Source organism: Plectrocnemia conspersa, unplaced genomic scaffold (genome assembly GCF_051122295.1).
Source record: "Plectrocnemia conspersa isolate PC_06_02 unplaced genomic scaffold, ASM5112229v1 ptg000011l, whole genome shotgun sequence".
Lineage (NCBI taxonomy): Eukaryota > Metazoa > Arthropoda > Insecta > Trichoptera > Polycentropodidae > Plectrocnemia > Plectrocnemia conspersa.
In genome coordinates this window covers 23630976-23648355 of record NW_028277175.1, presented here as the reverse complement: position 1 = coordinate 23648355, position 17380 = coordinate 23630976, and the positions used below count along the sequence as shown (strand labels likewise).

Genomic DNA, 17380 nt, shown 5'->3' with positions numbered 1-17380 from the left:
TCAAAATAATATACAGCGATTAAGCATAACACATATTGTCACGTTAGTGTACGAACACAATAATAAAGATCGTAAAGAAGCAAATGTCTGCATTGTTTTACCGTCAAGAGTTTGCCAAATGATCTATCACGCACAATGACATTCCGATATGATTTTACTGTTTACATGTTTTAAAAATATTTTTGAGATAGATTCAAACGTTTTTTTAGATTTTTCTTGAGAGATAACCCGATAATTTCTGTTTTTAAATTATTTTAAAACGTTTTTTAGCATTTCCAGGCAGTGGTCGTTTTTTAATACTTCGATTTCATTAAATGATATGCATTTTCTGCCCAAATTCAAAGGGGGACAAATAACCCATCTTGCACCCCTCAAATGACGTCCCTGAAAATGATGACAGACACATAGTGTGCTCAGCTAATTCTTTTAAAAGCGACTCAGACAATAAAAAGATTTCTTTGTTTAAAGGAGTCTTTTTAAGAAGGATAATTTCACACCAAGACATTGCTCGCCATTATGTATCAAAGAAGAGAATAGAAAAAAATCAATGAATTTTCTTGGGACCACCTATTTTACCTACTGTATTTTTCAGACATTGCTCCAAATGATTATTATCTATTTAAATCTCAAACAGTTATTATGCGGATTTTTTTTTACAAAATAGACATTAAATAATTAATTGCTTCTAAAAATGCGTTATTTTTCGAATCAGATATCAAAAATAATAGCATGTGTAGAATAGTTGTAGAAAAATATGGAGAATATATACTTGTACGTATTTTTTATTTAAGGTAATTTTTTGCAATTTAACCCCTTCCTCTAATTTACAAATCTAGGCTTCGTCCCTGGTTGATATAAAAAATAATAAAAATACGAAAAGTAGCTAAGTAACTCGCTAGATAAATTTAATTTTGAATTTATCTTAATGTTTATTTTGCTTCTCAGGTTTTTAAATCTTTATACTTTACCTTAGACTAAATTATTATTCCCTACTTATAATTAAACTCAAGTGTTTTATTTACTTAATTCAAAAGTATAAAAAAATATTTTTTTATGTATTATTTAGCCGAATCTAAGATTGATTTTATAATTTATTTAAATGTGTATATTTTATTATTTCATTCAAAATAAATTTATATTTTTCTAGTATAATAAATGTTTTTTTTTATGTATGGAATTTTTCTAGCAAGTTTTAAACGTCATTATTTTTGTCCACTAGCAATACACTCTATCCATATAAGTTAGCTGACTAACTTTGGGCGCTTCCCGGAAGTTTCCCCTCGACAACATGGTAAGTTTTCACCCTACAATACATACTTTTCAACTTTAATATAACCTAAAGATTAAGTATGCCATTTGACGCATTAGCAGAAGTGGGTTTTTCCCATAACATTTATAGCGAAAGGTGTGTCAAAATAAATAGCACCGTTATCAGGCCTTGGACAATAAGATAATAATAATGATTTGAAGTAAACTTAAAACATACTTTATTTTATTCTTATTGCTCACACTTGACTTGAGTTTTGTATTTGTGACGTATTAGGAACATTTTGCTTTTATGTTCCTTATATTATTTATATAGATAAGATAATGTATCTATTTTCGTCATATTCTATATATTAAGGCTTATTGTATACATAGAAAATCAGCTTATTGTATACATATTTTTACAGTAAACATATGTTATATTTATCCAATTTAATTATATACGTACCTACATACGTATATCATATCACTTCTATTTGGTAAGATGGAGTTTGTGGTTTAGTGCGTTGATGTGGTTTCCTGTTTGATTTATACATTGATAATTTTGCATGTTGTTTCAGGCCCGATATTTTAAAGAACAGGATATCGATGAATTCAAAGAATGCTTCTACCTCTTTGCTCGAAGCGGTCAAATTACGTCCCTCGACGAATTGACCGTCGTGATGAGATCTTTAGGCTTATCGCCAACGGTAGCCGAACTAGCCGGATATTTAAGAAGAAATAATGGTCGCATGACTTTCGCCGATTTTCTCGAAGTTATGCACGCTCATTCACAAGCTGAAAATTTACCTAAAGAAGTCAGTTGATTGATAATTTTATTAATTAATATGTATGTTTTTTGATTTTGTATATTCAGGGACGTCAATGGACGTCAGGGGGGGGGGGAATTTGCACCCCCCTTGAATTTGACTAGAAAAATGCATGTCACTTAATGAAATACTATGAATTTTAAAGAAATCCAAATATTAAAAAAACGACCACTGCCAATATATTTTTACCGGTAGATATATATTTTTACCAGCGAAAATATAATTAATCTGGAATGTGCTAGTAAAATTATATGATTTCAACTTTTCCATACATAGTAAAAACATTTACAAATATATCATTATTTATTTGTATGCAACGTATGAATGTTAGAGTGAATATGTATTTTTTTAAGTTATATTTTCACCAGATATATGTATAATATATATGCTTTTTGATTCGATTGCACGGTGAAGATTATTCTTATTTTAAGAAATGCATTTCTTGTTCGCTCTCTCGGTTTCCAGCTGGTGATAGTGAACCTAAGATACTTTTGGGTAGCCATCATTTTCTGCTTCAAGAGCTGCAAAAATGCCTGACTGTCACGATTCGTCATTCTATCAATTTTAGTCAGCTTACATTATATCCATCTTAGACATATTGTGGAACAGCAGAACATCTTGGATGGTGTATTAATCTGATTTATAACTCTTGGCGTTTAGATATTTTCTAATCGGCTCGTATACTTGTTGGAGTAACAGACACATGTCACCATACTGAACTTTCATATTTCGATGAATTTTTATGGGTATCACCCTTTCAAAGAATATGGGGCTTACGTTTTAAGCTACTGCTTGACCTTTATTTTGCATGCCTTATTCGTACTGCCATTTTTCAAACTATATAACTGCTGCCAATTCGACTCCTTCCCGACCATACCCGAGTTAACTTGGAAATTTGTATTTTATGAATTCTCATCTCAAAAATTAGCATATATCTCAATAAAATGATCTTTTTGTTAAAAATTAAATTTGTATTAAATTTAAATGTTTTACAATGGCTGCATATTTTTATACTGCTACATAAGTAAAGGTGGGTCCGTGTCAGACGCTTTTGGGTCATTTAAAAAAAAATGAAGGTGGTTGAAAACATTAGAGTAATGTCTTTGGTTATTTTTTAACTCGCCCTTATAAATACATATTTGTATTTTTAGGTCATTGATGCTTTTAAAGCCAGCGATACTCTTAAGAAAGGAGTAATTCCTGCATCGCAATTGAGAACTCTTCTGCAAAGGTTTGGTGAAGGATTATCTTCTAAAGAGGTCAGTAATAATTATTATTTTTGTTATTATTTATTTGATGTAAATATTTGATGAACTTTAGGTCGACAACGTGTTCCGAGAAGCTAACGTCTCCAACGGCGGATCAGTTCGTTATGAAGATTTTGTCAGAATTGTTTGCGCTCCGGTTCCCGATTATTATTGATTACCCTTCATCCCTTATTTTTATCCAACAAAAGTATTCCCCACTTGGTGATATAAGTTAAGGTTGTATTTTTATTAAAGTTGTACCTGTGTATGTAGTTACAAAGATACATTCCGAATCGTTGCACTTTTATTGAAGTCGCTGGCACGCTTAACATATTATAGTACCTTATTTTTATTATGTAGAATATATTTTTATAAACATAAGAAAATTGGTGACCAGACATTTCACTATAAGACACTTGAACACAAAGTTATTTCACCTCACGACATTTCACCACAATAAAAAACATGATTAATCAATGTTTAAGTATAATTATAAAATACATAATTTATTAATAAAAAAATAACTTAACCTTAAAATAAGTTAACCTGCGTAAATATTACTTGTAATTATTAAAAATGGGTTATTAATCTAAAGTAACGGAATCTTGATTGTTGAATGCTTTAAAATATTATTAATAAATTTATTACTATAAACTGTTATTATTTATATTATTAAACCATAGCTTCATAAAGGATGCTAATAATTGATGGATCTTCAAAATAATAAGGTGTCACCCAGATTCTCAAGAATCAAGCATAAAATATGACTATGAAAGTTAAAACAGCGAAAAATTGTTCAAATTAGAAGAAAAAAATAAATCGTCCAATTGTTTTCAAAAGCATATGGAACAATTTTTTAATTAAGTGGTAAAATGTGTGCTGAACTATCTATGCCAAAACAAGTTAGAAAATGGTTTACTAATTTGTTTGTAGTTCTCCATATCTTTTTGACTTTATATTTTTTTTAAATTTACATGATCGATTTATATTTTTATTTTGACCATATGTTAATTTTATTTTTACCATTTGATATTTATTCTGACCCAAATTGATTTTAATTTTGATCATTTAATTTGTTGCACATAATTATTTCAAAGTGATATTCGTTGATTGCTTAGAGATATGAACTTTGTTTTACCTTTTTAGCTGGTGAATCCTAAGTTATGTCTCATAAACAAATAAAAGCAATTTATAAATGGTTAACAGTGCATTTATTGAAAAAATCATCAATTATCATAAAATTACATATGGCGTTAACAATAAATATTATAATGCAACTTTGGATAAAAGTTAGTATAATAGACAACTCGCTTCCTCGCTAACGGAAGACTCAAATCCAATTAAGTTTATGGTAAAAATCACACAAGATAAAACTTATCGTATTAAAATACACATTCATATTGCTTTAATTAGTTTCGTATAAAAGTGAGCAAAAATTCTCTTCGAATAAATGCAATCGCAAATCACTCTTTGGACTTGTGCCTTTTGACGTCCATTATCACTGATATTTCGACACCGGTATACGTGGCTCTATAAAACAATTCATCGTTAACATTGTTATGGCACATAACAATACTGAGAAACTATTTATTTATTTCGATTGCACTAATTATTGCTATTAAAACATAATTATCACGAAACTTTTGTATCGTTGGATATCCAATTCGCCAAAAAGCATGCACACAAGTTGTTAAAGAAATATTTTTTATAGCCTCGATCCATCTTGTAGTTGTCTCATTTGGCAATAATCAGACATTTTATTACCATAAGAGACGTCATCAATGCTGCAGAGTAGAAGTATCAAGGAAGTTGTAAAACTTATATATAACCCCAAGACTGGACACTTGAAGATTGGGAGTCATTTAGTCTGATCAATCCTTGACAAAGTTTGAATTGACATTTGTTTGTATAATTACATATTAGGAATGCAATTTATCATTATGGTTAGATTAAAATGGCAAGTTTGGATGTTGTTTTTTATGATTATTTTTGAGATTACATACAATCAAACATGGTGTGAAAGTATTATGGTCTGAGATTGTATGGCATCAGTAAAGGTAGGAATTATGTTCATCTGCAAGGTCGTAAAACTCAATGTCGGAATCCAATCTAAAGGATTTTGAATTATTTTTTGCGTCTATTTAATCCCAAAACTTGGTGTGCGTCAAAGGAGATGATATTTTTAGATTACCATAAATGTATATATCAAGTCGAGCTGCAAAAAAATTTAGTATGCCAAAAAAAAGTGACTTCTTCTTGGGCTAATTTGGAATCTAACGACACATTTTGTTAACTTTTACTAATATTGCTTTAAGATGAAAAAAAATGATTTATCTTTCTATATATACATACATACCTTAAATACTATATAAAATATATTAGATCAAAAACAAAACTCTAAAAAACAAAAATAAAACATTACATTCAAATGTAGTATAAAAATGAGCTTCAATTCAAAAACTACAAGTACATAATAATTACGTATATGAAATCATTATAAAGTCTATTGTAACTATATCTACATAGATTTATGGACCCAAGACAGATTTGTTAAAATGCAGATAGACTATTGATTAAAAACAGGATAAAAAACTCATCTGCATTCCGACAATTACAAACATATTTGCGACGTCTAGTACATAATAATAATAATAATCTATAATAATATTTGGCCATATATAATGAGAAAAACGGGTATTTTTTAGTTAGTATGGCTCACGTTCAAAAACAACTAGTTGTTGCTCCACACTGTATTTTTCATGACTAGCGTGTTCTCACTGCTGTGCGCATGCGCCCGTTAGCTAATCATCATTTGCACGTTTATGAATTTATATGGAATGGACATAAAAATATTTTATAGTTATCAAATTTTATAGTCTATTTGCTGTTCAAACCCAAACCTAACCTAAACAAATATAATGGTTAATTTGTTTAGGTTAGGTTTGAAGCAATGGTGATTTTTGAGCGTGGCGCCGTGCTAACTAACAAGTACCGAAAAACGTGTCGTATAATAATGTTAATATATTAATTATAAATAATATGAGCGTGTGAGATTATATAATAAAATGTGTGTTTTTAAATGAGTAGTATATTAGGTAATTTTATAAAATTTCGTGTACATGAGGCAATAGTCTTAATGGCCTAATAACTAATATGTTAAAGCTCATTCGGCTATAACTAGTCTTAAACGTTATCAATTGGTCACTTTACTATTTATCGTTATTAATAAAATTATGTATTATATATAATTCACACTATGCTATTTTACTTATTAAATATATAAATAACTTTTTATTGACTAGACTTTTGTGATTAAGGCCAAATTCAAAAGGTAGCCTCCCTATTGTCCGATTAATAGTATCGTATTGTTTTTTTATAGATAAAAAAACGGCTTGAAAAGACAATCGGATTAAAAAGACATTATCTTTCTTTTGGAACAAGTGCTTAAAAAGCATTTAAAGCAGTTGATTCATACCATGAATTACAATAGTAAGGATAAGATAATACGGCGTTTTTATGTCTCAATCTGTCTAAAAATATTTTTGGGTTAATTTATGTCTTATTAAAATACGTTGAGTACTAAATCATCGTGTTTTTCAGTTATGCTTAAAATAAAACTGAGAATTTTAACAAGATAGATAAAAGGGCACACTAGAGGCTCTATCAAATCCAGTAACTGTGAGTAATTGACAGTTGGGTGTAAAGTCAGATAGCTGTGCTTATCGGAGAGTTACCTAATACTAGAGATTCATATCACAGCATTTGAAGTATTAAACCTGGAAGATGGAAAATTAATCTAAGAACATATTTTAAATGCTATTTACTCAAACCAGTAGTACTAATTTTGACGCACTCCGTCATGACACCTTGCAGACTGACCCAGTTTTAGCATTTGTATTTTTTTATTTATAATCTTTATCATAAGGAAGTAGATTATATATGTGCCTTATATAATTACAATTATATTAGGTACAGTGCCTTCAAGCTCCTTAACCTATTGATTACTGAGACTTTTGGGATTACTATCTAAATATTGGTGTATTACATAATAAAAAAATATATGTTCAGAAAAAATGTTATTTTCACTTGAAGCAAATATATCTGATTCTTCAATGATAAAGTCAAATCCAGCAATTTTGATACATTGGATTTCGGCAACCTAAGGGTTAATTTATGAGAATATCATAGAAAAAAATTGCTAATATTTTCTATATACTGATAGAATTTGAAGCACATTGTTATCCATTTCATCAGCGTTATCTGCATTGATCAACAAAAAGTGATGACTTATTACTCAACCTAATTTTAATATATAAACCTTAACCTCTGTATTAATACAATAATAACAAGTTGTACATTATATATAGTCAATTGCAATCACTATCGAAGCAAAAGCGATTTGTACGTTTACGCAAAATTGTAATAATTATCGTTATTTTAATACCGATCATGAATATAAACGTTCTTATATTATTCATGGTTATGTACAGATGCCTTTTTTAATATGGACGGTGATAGCAAAAACGAGAAAGTCAAGAACTAATTATCGCATTTATATATTAAACATGTTTTTCAAAAATATTGTACATTTAAATGGAAGCGCTGTTATTTTTTTTTTATGGTTTTATGACTATATATAATTTCAATAATTATTATCGTTAGCAAAAATATGATTTAAATCAGATTTTGTTATATACACATTATCCGGCTATTCCAGTTGTGAATGATTATTTTATAAGGTCCGTTAATTAGAGGACAATTTATATTATCATAGTTATATAATTGAAATGAATTAATTTAATTTATAGTAATAATTAAGAGATTAGATAAAAATTGAAATCCTAATATTATCAAGAATTAGGAAGCTCCTCATTTTTTTTAATATCGAGACAAGTCTTGACTTTCTCCGTACATTTTTTTTTTTGATGAATATTGCAAATACTAATAATCAGGTATTTTTTAACAGCGTTTCTAGAATCAATTGCACTTTAAGGTAATTTATAACAAATTGTAATGCAACAGAAACGTTTTTCACTACGTTTTGTAACTTTTGTAACAACAATATTTATCCTAAATATGACTAGAATGTATAATGTGAACGAAAAGTACACCAAACAAAATTATAATTCAACAATTCCTTGTATAAAAGGAAGCACTATATAATGTGTCAATCTCAAAAATATTCGCTATTCGATTATAAGGCGCAGCAGCAACTATCGTGGTAGTTCAGTCAGTCTATAAGTTCATACATAACTAAAAATAATTATCTGTAATTTGATGCCAATATAAGATTCACTTATGAAATAAAAGATATAGAGCTGATGCAGAATTACAATTTTTTTTAAGATGGAAATATGATATAATACATTTTCTCAATTAATTTATAGCTCTTGTTATTTAATTCATTATTAAATCGACCCACATGATACAAAACATTTTTATTAAATTCTCGCAGAATCATGCATGTATTTTTATTTAGAAAAAAATCCAAAAAGACCATTTTTTTGATAATATTGATTGCAGATAAGGTTATTGCCTTATAAAGTACTAAATTTTTATAATTAAAAAAATTGATGTTCAAAATATCATATACATTGTCAAAAGCCTATTCAAAACAACTACAAATCACCTACAAAACTCTTGACTGTATTATTTTTTTTTCAGACATCTAATCCGATTCTCACATTTTTTAATATGTATTATACATACTTAACTATTATCAATTAATAAGGTACTTTTATTTTTAACATTTTTTTAAAATTTAATAAAAACGTTAAGATTTTAAGATTAAACTTTTTATAAACCCTACTGCAAAGTTTAGTGGAAATCGGTCAGATTATCGTAATTGATCATCAAAAATTTCAAATCATTTATTTATATTTAAATAAAAGTGACAGAGAAGTTTAATGTCTAAATTATTATCTTACTAGGTTCAACTTATCTTTAATTTATCATAGGAAAAGTGTCTTTAGGTTCAATAAAAGAATGCTCAAATTAATTATAAACCTTAAGGACGAATTTAGTTGGACAGCGAGTATCATAAATAGTTCTAAATAAATGAAAACAATAAACTTATACACTGACTTGACTCAAATATGATCTAAGTGTCTATTGACAAAAATGGCATAGGTGACGTGAATCTAAGTGTATCGAATCTATCTTTTTTTATATTATTATACAATACAGTAATTTTTTTATCTAAGTTTCCTTTCTATCACATGCCGCGACCGTCATACTTTTCAACAGTCGTAGAGAGGCTAAATGCAAGTCGTTACTCGACGAAGACCGTCGGACAGATTGACGGTTGAAATTCAAATTTGTTTACGTGTTCGCTTGTGCCTGGAGTGGTGGCCAAGTTGCCTAAGTAGGAGGCTGTTCTCGTCGTCGTCCATGATATGGTGGTGATGAGATAAACCGTTGGTTATCACTCCGATGTTGGTTCCCCATAAATTGATGTAGCCGGGTAGATAGATCAGACCGCCGAGTGTTAGTACTAAAAATAGTCCGAAGAATATATTGAATTGACTTAAATTGTATAGTATTGGACAATCGCTGTAATGATTTAAAGAACCACAATCTCTTTTCTTGGCATTTTCATAAATATACTTACAATTAAGTTTTTCATTAAATATCTACTTAAAATGTGAAAAAACAGATGATACAATATGATTGACAAAGTTAGAGATTGCGCTTTTTTTATCAGTCCATGGATGTTTTACTTGTCCAACATAAAATAAAAAAATACAAAGGTACTGACTATTTAAAATGCAAGGAAATATGACATAGAAATTGAGCGTTGTCGATTGGTAGTACAGAGCCTCACTGCAATATAAAATTATGGTCAAAGATAGAGACCAATAACCCATGGAGACGACTCTGAAAAAATATTTTTAAAGATATGTTTTAATAAATAACCAATTGAAAATCAGCAGAAATGCTACGGTTAATATAAGAATGTATCTCTTGTGACACAAATATTTTGTTTACAATAATAATATTTGAAAGGTGCTTTTGAGCGAGGCAAGTAATACATTCTTAAAACAACCAGAGTACTTCTTTATTGATCGTATTTTAAACCACGAATTCTTACGGTTTATAATGAATATACAGCGTACAGTGTATCAATGCCAATGCCTTCAAGACGGAATACATACCGAGCATTCTAGATACAGTGAAATCATCTGAAAGCATTTTGTATTATATATTTAATAGATTAAATGATTTATCAGTTAACTCACCATCTATATATTCGTCATGGTGACCGAAAAACGATCTGCGCTCAATGTATGACCTGAAAGCGGTGCCCAAATCCATGAAAGCGACGAACGCAATCCATCCACGGAAAGCATACAACAATTTATTCTGAACTGCCATTTTGTTGCAATTGATTATAAAACTCTTAGCATCTGAAATAGATAAAAGTATAATTACAATTTGTTTTCAGTGTTGAAGTACATCGTAAATAGATTGATCACGTCTTAAAGCGAGCTGAAAGTTCGTTACACTGAGTTGATGTGTATTTCTGTTGAATCAATTTTAACGACAGATATCAAGTTTTTTGGCACGGGATCAAAAGTCGAGAGAAAAAAGTGGGATAAAACGACGTTTGCAGTCACGCACTGTTTACTTTTATAATTTGTACGAATCGACTGAATATCGTTGCCAAAGTTTAAAACTAACCCGTGCTACTAGTTTATTGGTCGCTAATGAGCTAATAGGATTATGTTATATTAATTGAATTAGTTGAGAGTTTACTGATGGTAGAGGGGTTAACTTATTATATTTCGATGATCTAAATGTATTATGGTAATATTTACATACATAAATCGATCGCTAAATTGATAGCGGCTAATGGTTTATTTATGTATATCTTTTTGATGTAAAATGTGGTAATTTTGCTTTAAACATTGACATATTAAATTGACAATATTGAAAGAATGTTAATAATTAGCGAATCGGCGGAATTACAATTTTATATAACTCTTACCTGGCGTATTAAAATAACTCAATTTATAAATGTCAAACGAAGCTGTTTTTATTAGCGCATTTTAGGCCTTAACACGCGATGTTTTAGCCATGTCGTGAGAGGGTAACTAAATATAATTTAAATCGATAATTTACAATTGTTTTATTTAAAATTACGTAAAATATTACTTATTAAACAAAAATATGATCTTTGTTAATAAATTTAATAAAACTTATATTTTTACGAAGTAAAATAAATAAGAGGAACATTTTTTATTGCAATATTTTAAAATGCCTTTACGTTCATTAGTCGTTTTATTATTATGATTAATAATATAGCTCATAACAGTAACAGCGTATATATTATTTCAATTGTGATGTGCTATTAAAATACTATGAACCGACTCGTACTTCAACCCATTTAACTAGTCTCCCCCTCACAACGAACGGTGTTGAAAAATTACTTTTCAAGATTTAGTAACTCATATTTTTGGTAGCCAATCACACAAGCACGGATTGCCTTTTTTTTATAATATTTAAGACAAATAATAAATATTGATAAATTCTTTATTCAATATCCATCAAATTTTTATTTAATTTCCATTCTAATTATCAATTATTGAAATGAATAATTATACTAGAGCTAATTTGTAATTTATATGATAAGATAAACGTTATATTTTTAACAACAATAACGATTGTTTTAATACTTCCTTTGAAAGTAAGTCAGCGTTTTTTATTTCTTACGCGCATGACATCAACCTACGTGCAGCGGCTCAAGGGACCAATAATACACTTAAAATGTTACTTGTTGTATTTTACGTAACATTATACGTATGCTAACCACTCGCAGTACGCCGGTGGTTAGCATACGTATCCAGCTTAGCTTGTGCCAGACATCTCTCGGCCATAATAACATTTGTAATGGGTATGACTCAATATATTTATCGATATAACTCGCAGCAATATATGGGGCAAGTAATATTATTGGTTTTAATCGATCAGGTTCTGGCCATACAATAATTTCGCAGTAGCTTGTTAAGTTGCTACGAATATTCTATTTCCATATGTTATATCTGGATACAAAAATCTTTGATTGAAATAATAAACAACGATTTATTTTTGTATTTAAAATAAAGTTTATACAATAATTCAATAATTATAAAAATTGTAAAATTATCCTATAACTAATTTTGACTTAGGCGAATCTTTCCTTCAGAAAATTATTTTTTCAGAACTTGCAGAAAACTGTCTATCAAGTTTTTGCTGTCAAATCGATCAGTATCTATTTTGTGCTCAGATTTGATTTGATTGAAGATGTGTGGATCTATGCACCACGTCCTAAGTGTGCTGATGAGATGTTTCTCGTCTTGGTAGAGAAACGCTGGCGGATATAGTTCAGGATAGACCAGCTTGTTGGGAAGCAAGGGAACACAACCGGCTCTCACTGATTCAGCAACAGAAACACCGAAGAATTCGTGATCAGCAGTCGACACTACTATATCGGCATCACAAAGTATGGCGTAGAATTCATTTTTGGTTTCAACATACCCAAAATGTGCTATGCAATCGAATAATCTATCCTTCGCCTCTGAGAAGACAGGCGGCACTCGGTCGAATTGTTCTCCCAAAACGCTAACTTTGAATTTTATTCCTTCGTCTTTCAAAGCATAAAGAGCTTTGAAGAAAATCTCTGGATTTTTGTCAAACTCCCACCGATGCGGCCACAATATATGCATATCACTTTTCGTCGAATCATCTGTCTTCTTATCTTTCAAGATAAGGTCGATTGAAGAAAAGTTCACCGGAAAGTACAGCACACGACATTTTGGTCCAATAGTTTCGTTCAGATTTTGTGGTCTATAATCCGGCATGATCTTGAGAAATTTTTTCATGTTGTTAAGAAACGAATCTTGGTTATATTTGGAGTTGAATAAGACTACATCGGCGGTTAGACACGTAGTTATTTGATTGTAGCCATATTGAAAATCACGCTCTTTAATTTTCTGAACAGGATAAGCTAGCTGATTTTCATGAAAGTAGACTATTTTGCGCAGTTTGGATAACTCTGGACGCAAGCCAACCAATTCAGTAAGGTTCAAAACGCAACTGCAAAATAAAGTAGTGTAGCCGTTCAAGTCGGGAATCTGATGAGATACGTACAAGCTACTGCACCGCGCACGCCATGGCCATTTTTTCGCCTTCATTGTGATAAGATGGTAATCGCTGTGATGTGATTCCAATTCTGTCACAATCGCATCGACGAGCGCTTTGTGAGAGCCGCCATAAAACGGTTCGATTATCAATATCTTCTCCATCTTCGTACATATGGTACTGATAATTTTCACACCAAGAAAGAGTACATGGTTAGATTCTTAACACTGATAATTAGGTTGTAAATTTTGTGTTGTGTGAACAGACGGAAACACTCTGATTTGCACAAAGTAAACTTCTGACAGTTCCTCGCAGTGTTGCCACAATGAAAATAAAAAGAGTACGCTGTAAGAGCACGAATATAAAATTTAAACAGCAACAAAAATATATTTTTGCCGATGAAATTAAAATATTTGTTTTACAAAATAAAATATTTTTTTTGCTAATAAATGCATTTTTGTATGTTATAGTTCTTTTCTTTAGAAAAACTTGATTAGGTTTTATTTGCCACAAAGATACAATGAACTAGTTTATACGAGGATTTCAAAACTTTGTTAATCTTGTAGTATAAAAAGTATTTTTTATTAAATTGATACGGCTGATTAATGAAACTATTTGTTTTTTAATTAAAATGTATCAATGAGAAATTTGGCTTAGAGTTACATCTAGATACACTATAAATACACACACAAACACCATAAAGTTTATAATAAATTGACGCAATCATAAAAATATAATATATTAAATGTAAATTATATAATATATTTAATAAAAATATATAAATGTCCTTATATATATAAGTACAAATGTATATACATTTTTCTTATAAAGATGGTCGTAATAAGCATTATTATTAAAACATATGATTTTATGACTCTTTAATATTTTTTCTTGCAATGTATCATAATTTTTTTTGTGTATATTACATGTTATATTACTATGAATTATTTTTTGACCATCGTTACTCATTGAGGGAACCTGTTAGATTAGGATAGTATTAATTTAATTTAAATAAATATCCCGAATACTTTTACAGACAATAAAATTCTGGAGTGCAAAACTCAGATTTAAATGTAGTAAAAAATAATAATATCGTATATGTACATATTTGTTAATCGCTAAATATTGTTTTCCGGTACGCCAAACATGCAAAAGGTAAAAAGCTGCGTGAAATATTTTCAGGATTATAATCTTATTGCCCACATACAATAAATATATGTTTATAGTCAAGTATAAGTAGTATGTAAAAATGCTTTTTATTATTTTTAATTAATTTCATTAAATGATTTCTTAAAAATCTGTATATATATTAGAAGTAAAGTTTATATATAATAATATTAGAGAGTTTTATCATTATTATATATAATCCAATACTTTAATACACGAGGAATCTTGGGTATTATATAATAATAGTTTAACCATTTCTAAGAGACTAAAGTTAAAACTTGGGAGTTTAAATATTTACATTAGCGTTGCGGAATAAAACTATTTCAGAATGTATAACTTACCTAACATCTTGGTGAATAATATTATATTTATATGTAAATTATGTTGTAAAATATATTATTATGTAAGTTTTTATATTATAATAATCATTATACTAATCCAGCACCTATCGACTAATAAATAGGATATTGAGCGAGGTTTCAGAGCGAATCATTGTTACGGCTCATAAATTTCATGGTCAATTGCAAGGGTGGCTGAAATGGACATCTTATGGTCCTTTGTCCCTACAATTGATGTAAATTGCATCTAAGGAGATGTTAGACATCTAATTTCGAATGGATTGAAGCAAAAATATACACGAAGGCACACACGCATACAATCAGGAATCTAGCAAGATGAATTCCCCTAACGAAATATACAAATGGGGGAAGCTGCTCAGCCATCTGGTGGTTGGTTATTAAATTAGTGACTCTGTTTCATCGCTCACACCTACGTATAGTGTGTTTATATAGTATAATAAAAAATATGACTTTCCAATCTTAATCAAAGATTATTATTATAATTTTTGTTAGGGTGCCGATATATATTACAGATGGTTTACGATTACTGTAGATAAAATAGATTAGTGGTTTTCCGTTTAAGCTTCTATATAAAAAAATATATAATAATAAATTATTGCGCCTTAGTTTCTCAGATGATTATATATTCGATTATTCCTAAATTATTTAAGCGATCATAGAAAGTTCGTAATCGATAATTGCAAGAATATTTAACCCTTTTGGGTGTTCCTCAAGGTTCCAGCTTAGACCATATGCTCTTCTCGATATTCATTTATTATATATATAAAGACTGATTTTTTTTGTATAACGATGATTTAATCTTGTATAGATTCATTCGATCTGTTGTAGACTGTCCTCTACATTTTGAGAGCAAGTGAAGATTCCCTCTACACGTAAACATCTGCAAAAAAACTGAGGTTTTGTTATGAAGAACGCATTTCAATTTGACGATACGTTAGTTATTTCTGTTTTCTATAGCTCCTAAGTTCCTAAGTAGATTACAATTAAATTATAACCATACCAAATTGTCACATTTCTAGCGGAAGGAAGGGGGATGGAGGGTGGAGCAAAAGTTGGCCAGTCAGTGGTCGTCTCTAAGCATTTTTTCAAACTACTGAAGGGTGTTGTTGATAATATAACAACTCTCGAGAAATTACAGTCTTGCAGAGTAGCGATCGCGTCCTCTTCTGAGATCGTTACAGTCGGGACGTCCGCACTAGCCGACTCGTCTATGACTTGCACCATCCTGCTCCTTTATACGCTGGCATTGCACATTCATCTATTTAATGACAGGTACAAGGGGCTAGTCTAGATTTTTCTTCATATATTTTATGTATTATTTTTGACCATCGTAACTTATTGGGGTAACCTGTTATGTCACGATGATAATTTAAATGAATAATAGTACCGTATACAAATTAAAAAGAATTATGACTATATTTGAGTTAATAAAAAAAAATAAGAACTGGAAATATATTCTTAAACAATGTTAGATTGAAAATTTCCATACACTCTTGTATTTGTGTTGTTAACTAAAGTAAATATATTTATTTTATAATATGAAAATGATACTGACGCCATTTGTAATAATTTTATGTATAGAAATATTTTTTTTTCTTTCTTCGTCTATCATTTTTCACGAAAGAAACTCGCAGACACACTTGTTTGCTTCGTTTATAATAGGAAATATCTACAGTTCGGAATTTAACCCCTTATCTCACACAATCTTAATAACTTTTCACTCCTAATTAATTTCAGTCGAGGCGGCGAGAAAATTGCTGAGCCAAAATTAATATCTGGATTTCGTATAAAGTACATTGCAAAATAATTTATGTTGCACACTTCATTTTGCCGCCATACTCTTACTCAAACAGGGTGTTCTGGAACTCCACACATATGAGGATTGTATTACATAATGTTATTATTATTATAATAAAAAAATACAGTAACTCACGTATATGCAAAGTGTACTAAATAAAATAAAATAAAATATATATTTATTCCAGGTACAATATACTTATGTGAAGGGAATATAGAATATACATACATAGATATACGTATTATACGCAATGTATAAAATATAGAGGGAATAAAGCTAACAGATATGCCCTCTGTTCTTTCTATGAATAAAATTACAATTTTAAAGAGGAATGTAGGTATACCTTGATGCCTAGCAGTCGAATATCGTTTTGTATTTTTTTTAAATATTCAGTTGCATTTTGTATAAATCGATTGGCTGTATTATGTGAAAATGTTATATAGGAAAGATATATTTCATGATGTTTTCGAAATAAAATTATGTAAATCTGAAGATCAGTCGTATAGTAGTTATTACTTATCCTTTAATATATTTTTCTCTTTTATAAAACTTATCGTATGTTTGAAACTGCCGCGTTTGAGGTTCATTTTTGAAATAATCAACACCAACTTGTTT

At 29.5% G+C, this 17380-nt stretch overlaps 3 protein-coding genes across 5 annotated transcripts; 1 reads left to right on the top strand and 2 right to left on the bottom strand.

The window, feature by feature from the left end:
* Positions 1-1157: 1157 nt before the first annotated feature.
* Positions 1158-3980, top strand: LOC148230044 (calmodulin-like protein 4). Of its 2 annotated transcripts, XM_088198272.1 has the most exons (4): positions 1158-1291; positions 1827-2063; positions 3227-3334; positions 3396-3980. In XM_088198272.1, the coding sequence occupies exons 1-4, from the start codon at positions 1289-1291 to the stop codon at positions 3495-3497; spliced, it is 450 nt and encodes a 149-aa protein (XP_088054398.1). In that variant the 5' UTR covers positions 1158-1288; the 3' UTR covers positions 3498-3980. The 2 variants fall into 2 exon arrangements, with proteins under 2 accessions (XP_088054398.1, XP_088054397.1); XM_088198271.1 differs by lacking the exon at positions 1158-1291 and having other exon boundaries at positions 1800-2063.
* A 536-nt stretch (positions 3981-4516) lies between these two features.
* On the bottom strand, positions 4517-11379 carry LOC148230043 (uncharacterized). Of its 2 annotated transcripts, XM_088198269.1 has the most exons (6): positions 11310-11379; positions 10561-10728; positions 10413-10503; positions 10080-10198; positions 9648-9815; positions 4517-4852 (listed from the first exon to the last, which is right to left on the bottom strand). In XM_088198269.1, exons 2-6 carry the CDS (start codon positions 10694-10696, stop codon positions 4821-4823), a joined length of 546 nt encoding a protein of 181 aa, XP_088054395.1. In that variant the 5' UTR covers positions 10697-10728; positions 11310-11379; the 3' UTR covers positions 4517-4820. The 2 variants fall into 2 exon arrangements, with proteins under 2 accessions (XP_088054395.1, XP_088054396.1); XM_088198270.1 differs by lacking the exons at positions 4517-4852; positions 11310-11379 and adding an exon at positions 10798-10841 and having other exon boundaries at positions 8699-9815.
* Positions 11380-12383: 1004 nt separating this feature from the next.
* LOC148230042 (tRNA-queuosine alpha-mannosyltransferase) lies at positions 12384-13728 on the bottom strand. Its single transcript, XM_088198268.1, has one exon. It carries the CDS (start codon positions 13603-13605, stop codon positions 12511-12513), a length of 1095 nt encoding a protein of 364 aa, XP_088054394.1. The 5' UTR covers positions 13606-13728; the 3' UTR covers positions 12384-12510.
* Positions 13729-17380: the final 3652 nt, after the last annotated feature.